Source organism: Aplidium turbinatum, chromosome 17 (assembly GCF_918807975.1).
Source record: "Aplidium turbinatum chromosome 17, kaAplTurb1.1, whole genome shotgun sequence".
NCBI lineage: Eukaryota > Metazoa > Chordata > Ascidiacea > Aplousobranchia > Polyclinidae > Aplidium > Aplidium turbinatum.
In genome coordinates, this window is record NC_137488.1 from 1337782 (window position 1) to 1354197 (window position 16416).

The 16416-nt window shown below is 39.0% G+C and overlaps 1 protein-coding gene across 1 annotated transcript in view; it reads right to left on the bottom strand.

Annotated features, from left to right (window-relative positions):
- The window catches only part of LOC145786831 (transport and Golgi organization protein 6 homolog), a 67278-nt gene that overhangs the window by 21502 nt on the left and 29360 nt on the right, over positions 1 to 16416 (bottom strand). Inside the window, exons 11-19 of the mRNA XM_082598572.1 lie at positions 15065 to 15226; positions 14607 to 14720; positions 14491 to 14539; positions 13474 to 13915; positions 8752 to 8934; positions 7908 to 8026; positions 3925 to 4076; positions 3475 to 3588; positions 3054 to 3197 (exon numbers count right to left, since the gene is read on the bottom strand). Of these exons, the coding sequence (XP_082454698.1) occupies positions 3054 to 3197; positions 3475 to 3588; positions 3925 to 4076; positions 7908 to 8026; positions 8752 to 8934; positions 13474 to 13915; positions 14491 to 14539; positions 14607 to 14720; positions 15065 to 15226 (1479 nt within the window). The remainder of the gene's footprint in view (positions 1 to 3053; positions 3198 to 3474; positions 3589 to 3924; positions 4077 to 7907; positions 8027 to 8751; positions 8935 to 13473; positions 13916 to 14490; positions 14540 to 14606; positions 14721 to 15064; positions 15227 to 16416) is intronic.

The window sequence follows — 16416 nt, forward strand, 5'->3', positions numbered from 1 at the left end:
CTGCAATCTGCATGTTTGTCTGCTATTAATAATTCTGTTATATTTGCAATGCTTAGGTACGAACAAGAAAACATGTTCTCATCGGAATTTTATCGTTCTTATAACTCTTCGATTCGAGATTACTTGAAAAAAACGGCCCAAACAATTTATAAAACAAATATATTGCTTCTGGTGCCCAGAGCCTCACACGAATTCACAAATAACGTAATTGTTAGTGATGACATATTAAAGATTGAGGATGTTAATGCACAAAGTAGGGAAAGTAGTGGGTCGAAATTTGGACTTTTTCTCCGATTTCATTGCTGCAATCTTTCTTTCTTGCGAATATTAATTCTTATTGTAAAAAGATGATTTATGCCTTAGGAAAATCGCTTAGGAGATTCCAATTCATTGTGTACTGACTCCAAAAATGATGACGTCCGCAATGACGTCATTAAACAGTAATTTGCAAATAGCAATAAAACTGATAATCTTACATGCTTCATCTCTAAGTTATATGATAATGAATTGATGTGCTTTCCAAACATAAACATCATGCTGGTACTTGATGACGTTATTGGGTTAAAATTTACGAAGACGATTTTACAAATTTATGAAGACATTGCACTGATCAAAAAATAAAGAGCCCAAAATGTAGATACCAAACTCATGTTCAGCAAACAAACGTTTCGAAAACTATACTGTCTTCATCATCAGTGTTACAAATGTAACACTGATGTAACACTAACATTTGTAACACTGATGATGAAGACAGTATAGTTTTCGAAACGTTTGTTTGCTGAACATGAGTTTGGTATCTACATTTTGGGCTCTTTATTTTTTGATTACATTGCACTGGTTGCAACAATTGGGAGATGTGGCCTGAATTGCTGGCTCATGAGCAAGAAAAAAAAGCTTTTTATGCTGATTCCGAAAAGTCCTTTTATCTTATTTTTTCTCTAGCCCATCATGTGTTTGAGATATTTGAACTTTCAGTGTTTTAATTTGACCGATAGCGATGCAAATGCGACGCAATTCGACATAATAGCGACGATTTTGACCAAGCCTATACAATGCGGATTTGACCATGCGTCGTCGTCGTGTGAGCCTCTGGGGCCGAGGGTCTATCCCAGTGGTTCTCAACCTTTTTTCTTTCGCGGCACATTTTTCTCTGCATAACAATTCTATGGCCCATTAAGTTTTTATGTAAATAGAAACTACAAAATAGGTTTTTAAACAAAAAGCAGCAGAATATATTTCAAAACAGATTTGATTATTTATTCAACCGACCAATAGTGAGATGCTTGCTCCTGAACATTATTAACAAACATGTCAATTTTTGGAAGGGTTGAAGATAGCGCACAACGCATACCACCTTCCACTTCAAGTCACAATGTTGCTGGAATCTCCCTGTTGAATCCAAGCGCTGACACTTCACACTATCTTCTTTTCGTCTTTATCATTATCACACATTTTTATCCTTGTAATTTGGATGAAATTTTTCCAGGTGAAATTACAGTTTTGATGGCCTCATCATCATCATCATCATAATCATAATCCATCGTCGGTTTGTTCCCCACTAGTGGGGGTGGCCGATTGTTTCCGCGCAGCAATTGTTTTAATCCCTTTTCTCCATTTCACCCTGTCCCTGTCACCCTGTCTCAATGAATGATAACTGAGAACTTTATAAGTTAACATAATACACATTGTCCTTTTTCTTCTCTGTCATCAAAAATTGATGTAAATCTATACTGAATGTAATTTTCATCAAACTTAAAGACTCAAGTATTGTGAATTCCTCCCCAAAATAATCCACAAAATAAAATGCTGCACGTAGGCTACTAAAAAGCGATGAACGAATAGAGTCTGGTGGCGCTTGACTTCCATTCAGAACTCCATTTATGGTCCGCCCAAGTAGACGCAGATATGTCTTGTACATCAGCTTCGTTGATAAGAAGTTGATGTACAAGGAATCACAACACATGGGAATCACAACCATGCGTTGTGATTCCCAGTTACATTTTAGAAACGATTTTTTTGGCGACTTGATACGTAAAAATACAAACCTGATGTGCTATAGAAAGCAGATTCGGAATCAGCGCAGAAAATTGATCTCAAAAAGCTTATTTGTAGCTTTGATTAAAAAAACTAGTTCCCAATTTGTTAATCTGTGTTACTGGTACGATGTGTAGCAGTTTTGGAACAACCCTACTGCTGAAATTGTGTAATTCAACATTATTGTTGTTCAGCAATGGATCTGTGAATGATCAGCTGTGAATCAAGTGCAATCGTGCAGACATTTCGTTCGCATAATGACGTCACAGACAACGTAGCTTCTGATTGGTTCGAGGTTTCAGATGCAGTGGAAGAACTTTTTCTTGTTAAAGTGTCTACCGTTTCCAAATAGGAGCACGTGGAAAGCCGCAATCAAGCCAGGTGGAAATTTGCTGACGTCCAACCCTCGCAATACGGGGAACAAAGGACGTAAAACCGTGCACTAACTAACTGGCGACATGGATATTCAGCCACTGCTGTCGTGCCATTGTTGGAGTGTCAGTTCAAATTGTTGTTGAATCCAGGTAATATATGCCCCAAGAAAGTTTCATTTTGGACACCGACAAGACGATAAATATAGATTAGAGGTTATTCAGCCTTGTGTTTCCTGTGGTCCTGTACACTATGAAGTTGATGGCTGAGAAGAAATTTGACTGGACCATTTGAAAATTTGTAAAAATGTTGTGTTTTTAAAAACATATTTTTGCAGATAAAATTTGGATAAATTGTCTTCGCACCCTCAAAATGTTTTTCTCTTTCGCCTGTGTATGAACAAATTTTAACCGTAGCCACATGAAATGATCTCGCGGTTGCAGGTTCCCCACCCCTGCTCTACAATAAGTAGTTTCCCAAACACGACAAAATAGGGGTATCGCATTTCAATGTGAAGCACCCAATGCAATTGGCGGGAAATTGAAGTTGAGAGTTTCAGGAAAAACACACAAACAATAAAAACTGATAAAAAATAAAGATCAAGACAGGAAAACTATTTGCTTGTTAGGAGCCTTGCTTCTCCGTACCGGTTCGTTGAAAATGACGTCACGCATAATGACATCAAGGGCTTCGACGGCCAGCTGGGCGTGCAGTTGCACCACGTTGTCGACGTCACTGCTGTAGGCGCGTTTGAGCGTGGAATAGAAGGTTGTCATGGTATCCGGGAAAATCTACACAACAATGAGGAAGCGAGAGAGACGACACCAGCTGTTGTTGGTGCTATGAAGTTGTCCTGTTTATATTGCTTTAATACTTGAGGATGTTGAAGCGACGTAAAATACAACAACTTGTGTCTGTTGAAAATAATTACTTTTAATCAAGTTGTACCTCTAATAATGTCACCTTGCTATTGTAGATGACAGCGTTGTTTTCATACAGTAGCTACACGTAATTGCTTTTCAAAAACCTGACTACGTCATAGTGACGTGATAGAAGTGATGTAGATACCTGAAGAATGTCTGGGCCGAGGTGCTCGATCAAGCTGCGGATGGCGTGGACGGCGGCTCGTCGGACTGTCGCATCATCGTCGCTTTCGGTTGTTGCGCAGAGGCACTCGCTCAGCTGCAATGCGAACGGTCAGATATTCATCCGCCATGATCACCAGCGTGGCGCCAACAATCACAATCGATTACAGTCAGCATCCTTAACTGGAGATGTTCGAAACAATTCCCTCCATTGCCTCGTTTTGTTGCAAAATGAAGGTAATTTACGTTGGAACTGAGTCATGTGATTTGGAGAATTAGCCTAATTTTTCTTGTAAAAAATTTCATTCCTCTTCATCTCGACAACGAAAATCGTGGAACTTTTAGTTTTTTTTTTTTATTTGATATTATCGATGCCAGAAGTAAATACTTGAGCAAACAGTTTGATCATGCCTGAGCCAGAAGCCAATCTCACCTCATGCTGGAAACTTGGAAGCCGGTGAGGTAATAAAGTAGATATCTGGGCCAAGTTGGAAAGTGCACTGGAGCGTATCGGCGGCCGGGGGTCGCGAGAGGCGCGGAACAAAACGGCGACCAGGAAGCGAGTCTGGATGTCCACAAAGTCACCTGCGTAATAATGACAAAAAACATTTCTTTGCATAAGTAATTGCTTTCATAAGTAGATATAAATAGACATAGAACTACGGAAACTTCCTGACAGGCTGTTACTACTCTACAAGTTGTACAGTGTTTTCACAATTGTAAACGTAAAATCTACAGCTGAAGAACTTCTAAATATGCAAAAAAGACAAAAAACACTCGGTGTAGTGTTGCAGCAATATCGATTTAAAGATTGAAAATGTTTAATCACACATAAAACTCGATAAAGACAATTAGAAATGCTCTAGTTCTAGTCTCAACCGTTACTCCGCCACAGTGCAGAGCTCACTGCATAACAGTCCCTGGCGTTGGAAAAAAATTAATGTGGAAGGTTGAGATGGATGAATCAGCTCAAAAAGATTTACAAAATCAAGCGCATTTAACATATTTCAGTACAAAGAAGAAAGATAAGGTAAAAAATTCCCCTCAATTGGTCATTTCACTAACTTTGTCCCTAAGTAGGCATAAAATTCCCAATCTTGGGACAAAATCACTAAAAATGAAAACACTGTTTGTATATTACAGTGAAACTGTGGGTCGTTTGAAACTTCAAACGACATCACACAAAGATTTGGTTAACTAACTTTTAAAAAAATCATATAAAAGAGTAAAAAATATATAGTATGTATACAATTTAATTCTTGACGGCAGATTGTTAATGAATGCTTATCTTGAAAATGCAAACGTTAATCAGCAGTCTATTAGCACTCACAGTTTTGCCATGATTGTGATTATAACGAAATATTGATTACAAATGAAAAAAGGGAGAAATTGGTTGCAAAAATTCTATTAATTTTGGATAAAATTTATAGAAAAACATTAAATCAGCATATAGCTTAGCAGGCCTTAAAACTCGTGTTTTTTTTCCGGCAGCCATCGTGGCCTACCGAGAGCTCCTTCTCGGCGGCCAAATCTGCGTGCTTGGAGGCCAAAATACAAATAACGATAACACAAGTAAATAGAATTAAACTTGCAACAATGCCAAAATGATCCCTTAGTGTTGTTAAAGTCTGGGCGATGTCCTGCTATAGAATCGTTGTACCACGCAATAACTGCTTTAGCGGGATTGTAATCCAGTATTGCGGGATCATCTAACGACACTAAATTGTTTCAACTTGCTCGCTGTTCAGTAAATTGATTCAACTGCATATCGCCTTTCATAAAACCTGACCATTTATACCGTTATGATGTCACCATTGAGGGTATGAAGTTACTAACCCACAGCGGAAACATTTCTCAACTCTGAAGACACGTGTTTTCCCGTCGGATGTCAACTAACCTACCCAGACAACAAAATCTGTCATTTTTACATTGATTCTACGTTTGCAGTCGTTAAATCAGGGTAAAAATGACGAATTTTGTTGTCTGGGTAGTTCCCCTTTTTAACAACGATTCAATGTCCGACAACATTGAATCGATATAAAAACGACAATATTGCCAGCCAATGTAAATTAGCACTTCGGATTAATACTTTGTTAAAATAAACGTCGGGAATTACAAACAAGACTTATAGCTGGTGATCGTAGCTGGATATTTTCCATACAATAGCAAATGCTTCCGCACAATACTACAGTGGTGATTATGACGCGCTGACCTAATTTTGCGTCACTCATTGGTGCTAGATATATTCGACAGTTAATCCACGATCATTCCTATTGTGAAATTAAATAATTAGCTAAAAGAAACCAGCGGCCAAATTGGCCGACTGAGGAGGTAGCACCGGCGGTCATTCAAGCACTACTTAGCGGCCATAGCCGCGATGGCCGCCGGCTGCTTTAAGGCCTGGCTTAGGCTGTTGATTTTTGCTTCGAAGGCACCAAAAGTTGTCCACCACGATAAGAAGGTTAAGAACCAGTGCTCTATACACCAGCCATTTCAACATTCAAGCTTTAACTTTGACTGGAAGCCGATCTGTTATGCTTGATAGCAGTCAGAATCTCTGGTATGAATTGATAGTCTGAGTATTAACTAACAAGTAGTTTATACTATGTCTTTGTTTATACTATGCGTGGTTTTGGGCCGCTCCTGTCTTACTTCTACCATGGATATATTGGCTTAGATTTCGGCACTTGAGTGAAAATGCAAAGGAGCATGTTGCAAAAAAAAAGATTTGTCATTTTTTGAAGTAAAACCAGGAGGTTTGCAGCAATTTGAAATTTAGTGAACACACTTTGACAATTTGGTTGACGGCACTCTTTGGCGGGGCACTTAAAGACATGCCTGAAGGAGTGAAGGTGGACAGAAAGATTGGCTTCCTTGCCTTCCCATCTACTTAATCTAAATTTTCAACCACTTTCAACCAACGAGAGAAAGCTTGGATAGAACAAACATAACTGTCGCTTCGATCAGATATAAAGTAAAGTTCTAAGCGTAGAGTTTACCAGTTCGAAATTCAACTTATATCAGCCTCCAGTCATTATTAGGTTCGCAAATTTGCAAGGCCTATGAGCAACTGTGCATTGGTCGTTATGGTGCCAACCTTTCAAATACGTTGAAGACCCTCACAGCAAAATCCGTCGTTTTTACATTTATTCAACGTTTGCAGACGTTGAATCAATGCAGAAATGATGGATTTTGAAGTCTGGTAAATAACAGTGGCAGAGTGCATGGCCTTTTCCAGTATTACCCAACCTTTAAGGTCGTGGAACACTGCAAACTATTAAGGTTAACAAGGAACCCCTAATACAACAGCCAAGTAAACGCATTGCAATATCAGCAGTTGCACATGTATGCAACAAAATAATGACCTAATTGTTATATTGATCGCCTGCATTTATTGCTCCTGTTTGGCTAAACGTTTGATAGATATATTCAGCTGTAGCTTATGGAACCTTAGGATTCCGTTGATTTGGGGTGGTTCTGTCTTAGGATATGATTTTCTACAATTTAAACAAGTCCGGTATATTGAAGTTAAATGTCTTTTACAATAATCAAGGTTACAAGCTCCTACTCGGAAAATTATAAAATACTCACCCTGTCTACTCAATTTAGTTTATTGCGACGGGTATCAGAAAAGCGACATTCTCTCGTCGTGAGGTTTACCTTCAATTTGGTCACTCAACTCCGCCTGTTCGAAAGTCGTTCCGTCTCTTTTTAAATGGAAATCCTTTTGCTTTATATACGTTACGAATACTTTTCAACTCTTAGCCTTATTTCATAATGTAGTGTTTTTTCAGCAGTAACGTCACGGTAGGATTTATGAAAGCAGAAAAGTTACACAGTCAAGTCGCTTTCAATATATGGATGTGGTGGGGTAAATTCCATGAGAGCAGATTTAAGTTTTAAATTTGTACAATTGCAATGCATTTCTCGTGAGAGTGGCATTTGTGAACAAGAAACGTGATCTAAGTTTCCAGAGGACAAAATGTAGGTTTTGAATTTGCACAATTGCGATGCATTTGCAATTTTCATAAGTTTCAACCAAATGTTCTGATAATAGGAAATTGTCAGTTAGAAACATGGTATATGTTACAAACCCACTTTAGAAACAGCTGGCCTATTCAATCTGCAACACTCGCATATTAACTTGACTATGTCGATTTTTAGCGAATAGCGGTGGTGGTCAATCAGCGTGTGTGCCACTTACAACACATATACACAATGTGTGGCGTGGCTGAATATCGTTATGACCTGGATGCCACTATATGACTACATGTTGTCAAACTTGCAAATTTCAAACAATTAAAAAAAGCTTCATATGTTCTTGTTCTTGTCCGATTCACTTGTTCTTTCCGTTTCCACCTGAAACTTTACGATACACCGGTGAAGTAAAGCAATGACAAAGTAAAAGGAATATACCTAGCTTGCCGACCATTCTCATTATGACCTCCCCGATCTTGAGCACTGCCGCCTCCGTAGCTCCACCAGGCGAACGGATGCGATCGTCATATTCCTGCACAAGTCTTTGGAAAGAACTCCTGCGAGAGAAGTTACATGAAGTATCATCTCATGGAAGTCTCAAACCGGTCCTGTAGATTTTAACGACCTGTTTTAGCCTGATACTGCGAGTTCGCTGTGGAAATAGCGAATTGCACTAGCTTTCGTAACACAGTTCCCTAGTCATGTGCTATGACGATACGTCATAGAAATGGAACTGGCGCACATTCAATTGCCAAAGTTTGAAACTACAACTTGTTGTTGCAAGTGAAACAATCCACCGGCTCAAGTAGAGGTGCGCAGATACTTTCTATACCACTTCAAAGCTTAAGAGCATTCACTATTAATCTTTACAAGTAGATTTGATCATATTTCGTAAAATAAATTTCAAAACTCAAATTGGCCCAGACTACCAATATGACGAGTTTTTGAGAGACTTGTTACGTTTTGCTTGAGACGATGGTTCAGTTATAGGCATCGCCCACACCGCCAGTTGAACCATTCTCGTATCAACCTGAAGTTCTTATCATGGTCACCACTTTATAGTAATACCGCAAACAATAAACCATTACTGCTATTGTAAAAAGGAAATTTGTCGCGTGCAGTGAAACGCACGAACTCGGTAAATGACGCATCGTTAATCAATGTTTCGTCAACAACCACCGCGACAACACCGCTGTGCAGTGTGCACGATCTGGTAAAGCCTGCTCCAAACAGAAGGTCAGACTTATATTACAAAAGGGCGTACGTGAGCAACATTACTCACTCTGTCGTGGGGTGGCGAGCAGGTAACCTGTCGATGCATTCAACGAGCGCTTGTATAGCAGAGAGGTAGACAAAGGCATCCGCCTCTTTGATGAGAACTTCCATGAGGAGATTACAAAGCTCATCAGTTGCTTTCATCTTCCCATTTGGGATACTCGCAGCAATGAAGCGAAATCCTGCAGCTCTGTTTAAAAAACGACAATATAAGCCAAGAAAGCATAATTTGTACATACCACAAGTCACAACTGTATAGCAACCACTGGCGCCGACTTACGGTGTTACGGGGTGGCCACGCCATCCCGTAACCGCTGTGGCGGGGTGGCAGCCACCCCGTTTAGGTTACATTACTTACTGCAAATAAACGTAATTTGAACGAACGTTTAAATCTTTTTTTGATCATTGGTTTTCGCTTCAAGTCAACGTAAAGCAAGAGGTGAACCTGTAGGGTTTTTCTAATATTTCGCTATATTTTTAGTGTAGACTTTATGTAACAAACCAATACAGTATTGCTTTCGAAGAACGAAGAAAATGATTGTTTTTGTCACAAGCATGATACTCGCGTAACATCAAGCAAGCTACGTGAAGATTACGCAACACGTGGCTACGAGTTTTTTCCTTGTTGTTGCGATCGTTTTATTTGTTACATTTCATAAGTCATTGTTACATTTGTTAGGTTTACAATGGGATTTATTAATCAATAAAATACGATCTTTCCGTTGCCTCCCTCAAAAATCATTTTTGAAAAATTTTAAACTGCTCATAATATCGCTATAGATTATGCCAGCTATAAAATACTTGGAAATAAAATTATCTCGATGATTGATAGCTCCACTCCCTAATCAGGGGTTTGGGAACCACAACCTAATCCCCAGTTGGGAACTCCTGTCCTAAATGAATATCTATTTTCAAATTTCATTAAAAAATTGCAATTTTCGAAACTTTTTGAGTTTTATTTAAAAAGTGCACTTAGTAAAGTAGCAGTTTTAACGTTCTGCAAATTTACACGTTTGCATGATTCTATTCGAGGAAAGCTACACCCCCTGCCAATTCCCAATAATAAAAGCAACCTTTTTCAATTACTCAAGATTTTGCATTATTTTCCAATTTCAATTGGAGTGTACTGTCATCTACTTCATGCTTTAATTTCTACTTTGTTATCTACTTCATGCAGTAATATTGCGTGTCCAGGCCTCGAAATTCACGGCGGACATGTCCGCCGTCACAGCATGTGATGTCCGCGGGAAGTACTCTCTAGATCGGTCATATATGTCCGCCGAGAAATATCGCAAAAACTAGCGATACAAATTGTCATTGCATAGCACGAACAACTGTTGCAAGAATATAATTTGCGCTGGAAATGCAAAATTATCGCATTCCAAGCGCGCATATAGAAAAAGTTAATACTGTATCTGTTAGCTTCCATTCAAGCAGAAAAACTTTCGAATTTTAAGTTGCTTCAACGATTGATGACATTGAATCAGCGTAACAAAGGTGAATTTTTCGCTAAGAATTGATGGGAGTACCGGTAATTCTACACTAATCACGCGCAACTTAGTTCAAGTCTTATGTCACAATGTCTGGCTTTGATCTCCGAGTAAAATTGATAAGGCAAGGTTAGTTACAAAGTTACATTATAAGAGTTGGCTATTACAGCAAGATGCAGCAAAACTTAAGTTTTGGTATTACAGTAAGAAAGAAAGGCCTAGGGAAAATTCTGAAAGTGAGAATGAGGGCGATGAACCTACTACTAGGAATTTTAGTGGTGATAGACGCATATATTAAAGGAACAACGAATGTAAGGATTAGCTCTGTCAAAGATCACAACACATTGTTTACCCCAAGCCATCAATTTCCGATCATCAAGGCCATCAACAATATGAGTGACAACGAAAAAAATTAACATGAAGAGGTTGTTTGAAATCGCATATTTTATCGCCAAAGAAGAGCTCGCATTTACGCTTTTTCCTCAACTAGCCGGTCTGGAGAAAAGACACGGAATAGATCTCGGTATCACGTATCTTAACGACAAGCAGTGATCTCGTGGATATTGGCGCACGTCTTTGAAGATCGATGCTATTGAAGCTCTCATCATGCGCATATGTTTGGATGGCCTTGACCGCGCTGATTATAACTCCGAGCCTGCGGTGGTCTCGTGGAATACTGATACTATTTTGGAGAGGCGACCGCATCACGGAGAGGGGAAAAAATAATTGTGCTTTTTCTAATGTTTTGTTTATTCTTTTCGTCACTTTCGCTCACATTGCACGCAAAAATAAACCTAAAGAAAATAGCCTAGTGAAACTTTGCACATCAGAAAATAGTAGCGTTACGCGTTAGTGTAGAAGTTTTCCGACTCGTGCCCAGAGCATTGTGACGCAAGAAGCCACACGACCTCGTTCGGTGGAAGTTAATCAGTTATGCGGCGTATTATTTTTTTATTATTTATTTGCATCAGACACAAAAAGTCCATAGAATTCAAAATTTTTAACAATCATCATCATCATATTTAATAGCTACACGGCGTCAAGCGCACGTTGTTGGTCTGATGAAAGCCTTTCAGAGTGACTTCGCTGAAATTTTAAAAAGCCTAAACCGTAACTATGGTTCTCAAATGGCAAAGACTTATCAAGATAAAGGGATTAAGTATGACGATCGACGTTAAAACTGGTGTGTCCGCCGAGATAGCTGCTCAGACCGGACACGTTTGTCCGCCGTCAACAAAAACGAATTTCGAGGCCTGCGTGTCAATGCGTGACAAACTGTAAGGCGGGAATTTATTGGTCTGACATAGGAGTTGCTTGTTACATCATAGAAAAAAACACGAAAAGTCGTCCAGTAATAGTTTTCGCCCACATTCCAGTTTTATTCAGCTTAAAGATGCCACAGAAAAAGCGTTCAAAATCGCAGCCCTCCATTGAGTCATTTTTGTTGCGTCTAGTCAGGATTTCAGCCAGCATGAAAGTGACCAAACGCCTGAACGAAACGAAAGTGTGCCACTGCCAAAAGGCGTTAGCACGATCAGGGAGGTGGAAGAACTGAGCACGATAATCGCTTTTGAAGGGAGAAGCTATCAAAAATCGTGGGAAAGCGAAATCCCGTGGCTAGAATACGATAGATGCAAAGATAGAGCATTCTGTCCGATTTGCAACTATGTCGCAACTGCTTGATCTATTTGCAAGCAATGAAACAATTTCATTAATGCTTCCAAACGTGGTTTGCATTGTGAAAATATACTTATCGTTGCCTGCCACCACCTGCGAGGCGGAGCGATCGTTTATAAGTGCACTCAGGCGCATAAAAACCTACTTGCGATCTACCATGACAACTTGACCAGTTGATTAACAGTTGGATTGACAGAGCTGCTGTTGGCAAAAATATTTTTGCCAAATGTTAAGTGTCAGAGCAGCAAGGTAACAATAAAATTCACGATATACCTCCTGTGCTTTGTTTTAAAGTTGCTTAGTAAATTATCGAGCTACAAATCAGGTGTGAAAAGACAATCGCATCTACGAAACACGCTTAGTAAAAATCAAATAAAAACATGCAGTTTGAAAGTTTTTAGGATGCCATATTGTGCTATCCGCCACCCCGTGCAAGCAACGTTATTATAACATAGCACTCTCTCTCAATCTAAAAGTGCAAAGTCCAGAATTTGTGGAAACACAAGATGGACCCAACCTGGTGACGGATGACCATCGAACTACAAGCGTCATATCTATTCAATGAGTTGCCAGATAATAATACTGTATTTTGCTATACCGCAAATGTGTTTAGTTCTTAGGGCTTTGCAAGACAGACAATCCCACAACAAAAACTTTCAAGAGAAAAGGGTCAAAGTGATGTATAATACTGAAAAGGCACAATTTCGAAGAAAGCATCGACACTGTTTCTGAAAACCAACAAGACATAGCTATGTAGGCTACAGCATTCTACTATGTTTTAGCACCAAATGTAGCTGTTAAAACTAGTGATTCCGTTTTGACCGAAAGCTGCATCATATGCGAATTAGCCTAATTTTATAAACATTATTGCACTGGTAATTTAATGAAAAAAGTCGCTTGGGGTTTTGTTAAAATTCAGTAGAAAACATACCCCTCCAGCGAATAACTGCTTCTTGAGTTTAGGGTTGCGTTGTTGTATTTGAAGTGTCTCGTGAATGTTCGTTTCAAATTCTGATTGGCAGTTTCGAATTATTTCAAACGAATCTGATATAAATTTGACGTCACGACAAATACTGCAGTCATATAGATGGTCTTTAATTGCATTGTGTTTATTGATATCTGCCAAATTAAGGTGTTCCTTTGCTCTTGTAGCCAAATGTCTAGTGGACATACCTATGCATGTCAAGTTAGTGTCACACGAACAAGTGAATTGATAAACAACGAGGCACTTCAAATAAAACAACGCAACCCTAAGCTCAACAAGCAGTTATTCGCTGGAGGGGTATGTTTCCTACTGAATTTATATTAGATTACGTTTGCTTCAAGTTGATTTTGTTTAGTTTCATAAATTGGTGGTTGATTCTAATAACCAAGCAACGGTATTCACCTAGTTAAACACCTAGGTACTGTAATTAATAATATAATTTCCTTTGAAGATTCAACATCTGGCAACACTTTTACTTCACACAATATTTTTTCAACAGAGACAATTTAGCACCATGTTGTTTTTGAAACACTTGAAAACGCTTTAAGGATGACACAAAAGGTATCCCACAATGCACCTGGTAGGAGGACTGGGGTCATAAATCGAATCAATTGCTTCATGATGCGTTGGAAGCGATGTATTGTCTGCGTATTGATGGCAATTCTTCTGACCCAGTTCATCATGATTACGAACCACTTCATCATCATTGCGAACCAGTTTATCATCATTGCGAACTAGTTTATCATCATTGCGAACCAGTTTATCATCATTGCAAACCAGTTTATTATCATTGCGAACCAGTTCATCATCATTGCGAACCAGTTTATCATCATTGCAAACCAGTTTATCATCATTGCGAACCAGTTCATCATCATTACGAACCAGTTCATCATTATTGCAAACCAGTTCATCATCATTGCGAACCAGCTTCTTATTGGCTTGAAATTCTTTATGTTTAGTAACATTTTTTGCAACCTTTCGTCTGGGCTTCCCGGAATTGTTTGGTAGTTGACAGGATTCTGAAAGAAACGCTTCCAGTCATCATAAGAATGTGAAGAACTACAATTGCAGATTGAGCAATTGCGGATTGAGCGGATCCAGCAGAATTCGTTGTACCGTTGACGGTGAAAAGTTTGGTGCTGGAAGTTAGCAGATCTCGATGTTTTAATTGAAAACTTGAGTAATTTTTGAACTTAAGGTGGTTTTTCGGGTGGGGAAAGCCACTGAAGATGCAATCAATAAATAGTGCAATCAATTCAAAATACCTACTAATAAACAACTTTGATAATTAACACAAATGATGTCTGAAGAAGTAATTCAAATTAAATGTTTAAACACTGCAACAAAACCAAAAATATAATCCAACTGGGCTTAAAAAATCAAGTGGCCTATTGTGCAGCTTTCAACAGCCGAGAAACGGTAACAAATCCTGCAATTTTTATGTTTTAGAATTCATAACATGAAACTGTGAGACAAGAACCCATCGGATAAAATAACCTTGTGGAAGCTATAACCATTTATCTTCAAGCATCTGCTATGACGTAACAAATGACCTTCACAGGATGTCATTCAAAGAGGTACATGTTGAACTTACCACCACCGGCGCTGGGATGAACTGCTTGTGGAAAGTGGTTGAACAGCTCCTGCCAACAATAAAACACAAATCAAACATAAACAACATGAGGATTGGGAGGAAGAGCTTCCACCCACCTGTGGATGATGGGGTGGCAAACAGGAGGAAGGATCATGCGTTGCGATGGCTAGAGCGATGTCGGCAGCAGATTCTCTTTCGGTTGCGCCAAGATGAGGAAGAGTGGATATTTTCTGCAAGTGTTTAACGTTCAGTGCACGTTAGTTAAGCTGCTTCTTTTCTATTCCACTTCCTGCACATTTTCATCCTTAGTGAGATCGAGAACACTGTGGATATTGAAACTATTACGTATGCAATTGTATATTTAAGGCAACTGAAAAGAATGTTAAACCCTGGGATGCTGCGTTGTTCAAAATGATGTGGTTCAACAATGTAAACCCTCACCATCAAATTGACAGAGCAAAAGTTCCAACATGACGAGCACTCACAACCTTAATTTTGGGACAATAGTCAGAAGAGAAAGGGCCACAATGGCCACCCCTGACCAACACACATGAGTTGTTGACAAGCGACTTACCCGGAGAAGCGGCACGAGATCGAACATCTTGGACAGTTGGTTCAGGGTAGGTTGCTTTAACAAGAACAATCCGAGCAGTGCGAAACAAGTCTTCAAAGAATCACAATTGATGGGCTCCTGTGCGCTATTGACAGTGGGAAGACTTGCTTTTTGCATGACCACCTGAAATTTAGCATAGTTGACACAATCGATGTTGATCACTTGCAACTACAAACGAGTTGAATGAGCTGCGTCACTGGGAAAAAGAACCACCAATCAGTGAACGATGACTAGCGCCGGTATAAGGGGACTCTTGACTCCAGACAAACAAACTGAAGTGATAGTAGCGGCTTTGAGGATTGAATAATATTCAATTATTCAGGCTTTATTGAAATTGACATATCCATAAAAGAGACATAATTTACGATACCAAATAACTTTACATTTAAGAAAACCAGGAGCTGAAGGCAAGAAAACACGGAGCACTGTTCAGATGAAGACTTGCTACCAGTGTGGTGCCTTATGACATGAATAAATAAGCTATAAATTTTACCACACCAACAATGGTGCAGGAAACCTTGTCGGGAGTAAAGTGATATTACCTTATATTCTATTTGAATAGTATTATTATTACATTATAATGATTGATTTCTATTTGAATAAGTTCCTTCTGATGATCCTATTAAGGTGAAACAGGCTGTTAAGGTTTTTAGTGAACTAGTAACTAATTTTGATTTTACTTCAGATATTTGCTACAACAACTTTTTTCTTTTCAGTTAACTTCAATACTCGCCCCTAACAACCACCCAAACAATGCAATGTTGTTTAAAATACAGTTGTAAATGATTTGTTCAAATGTATTCCAACTAAGATAAGAGGCCTTGCCACATCATCACCAGGTTAATTGATACCTCATCGTGGTTCAGCAAGAAGTTTCGATGTAAATGAACGATTGCTTTTATTTTCCCAATCTTATTGCGATTACAAATAGTTTTTTAGTGACATTATTTATGACTAGGGCAAGCAAAGTCAATGAAGTCAAATTTATTTTTAGCAACTTATTGCGGTGTGGTTTTAAGTAAGGGTTCTGGACACAGTGAGTTGTGTCTATGGTAAGGCACTGAAAGGCGTGCCATAGATTGCGCAGTGGCGCCCCATCGACTATAGCCCATAATTTCTTTCATGAATATGAACAGTGCGCTGCTCTAAGGAGAAATGCCTACGACCCTTCCTAGGGTATGGCCAGCTGAACTGAACATTACGTCACATTTCAACTCTTGTTCAGCTTTGCTTATGCAGCTTTCAGATAAGCTTAATATATTCTGTTGGAGATTTCAATGTTTTTTCGTTGATGTAGCCTTATTTTAAATATG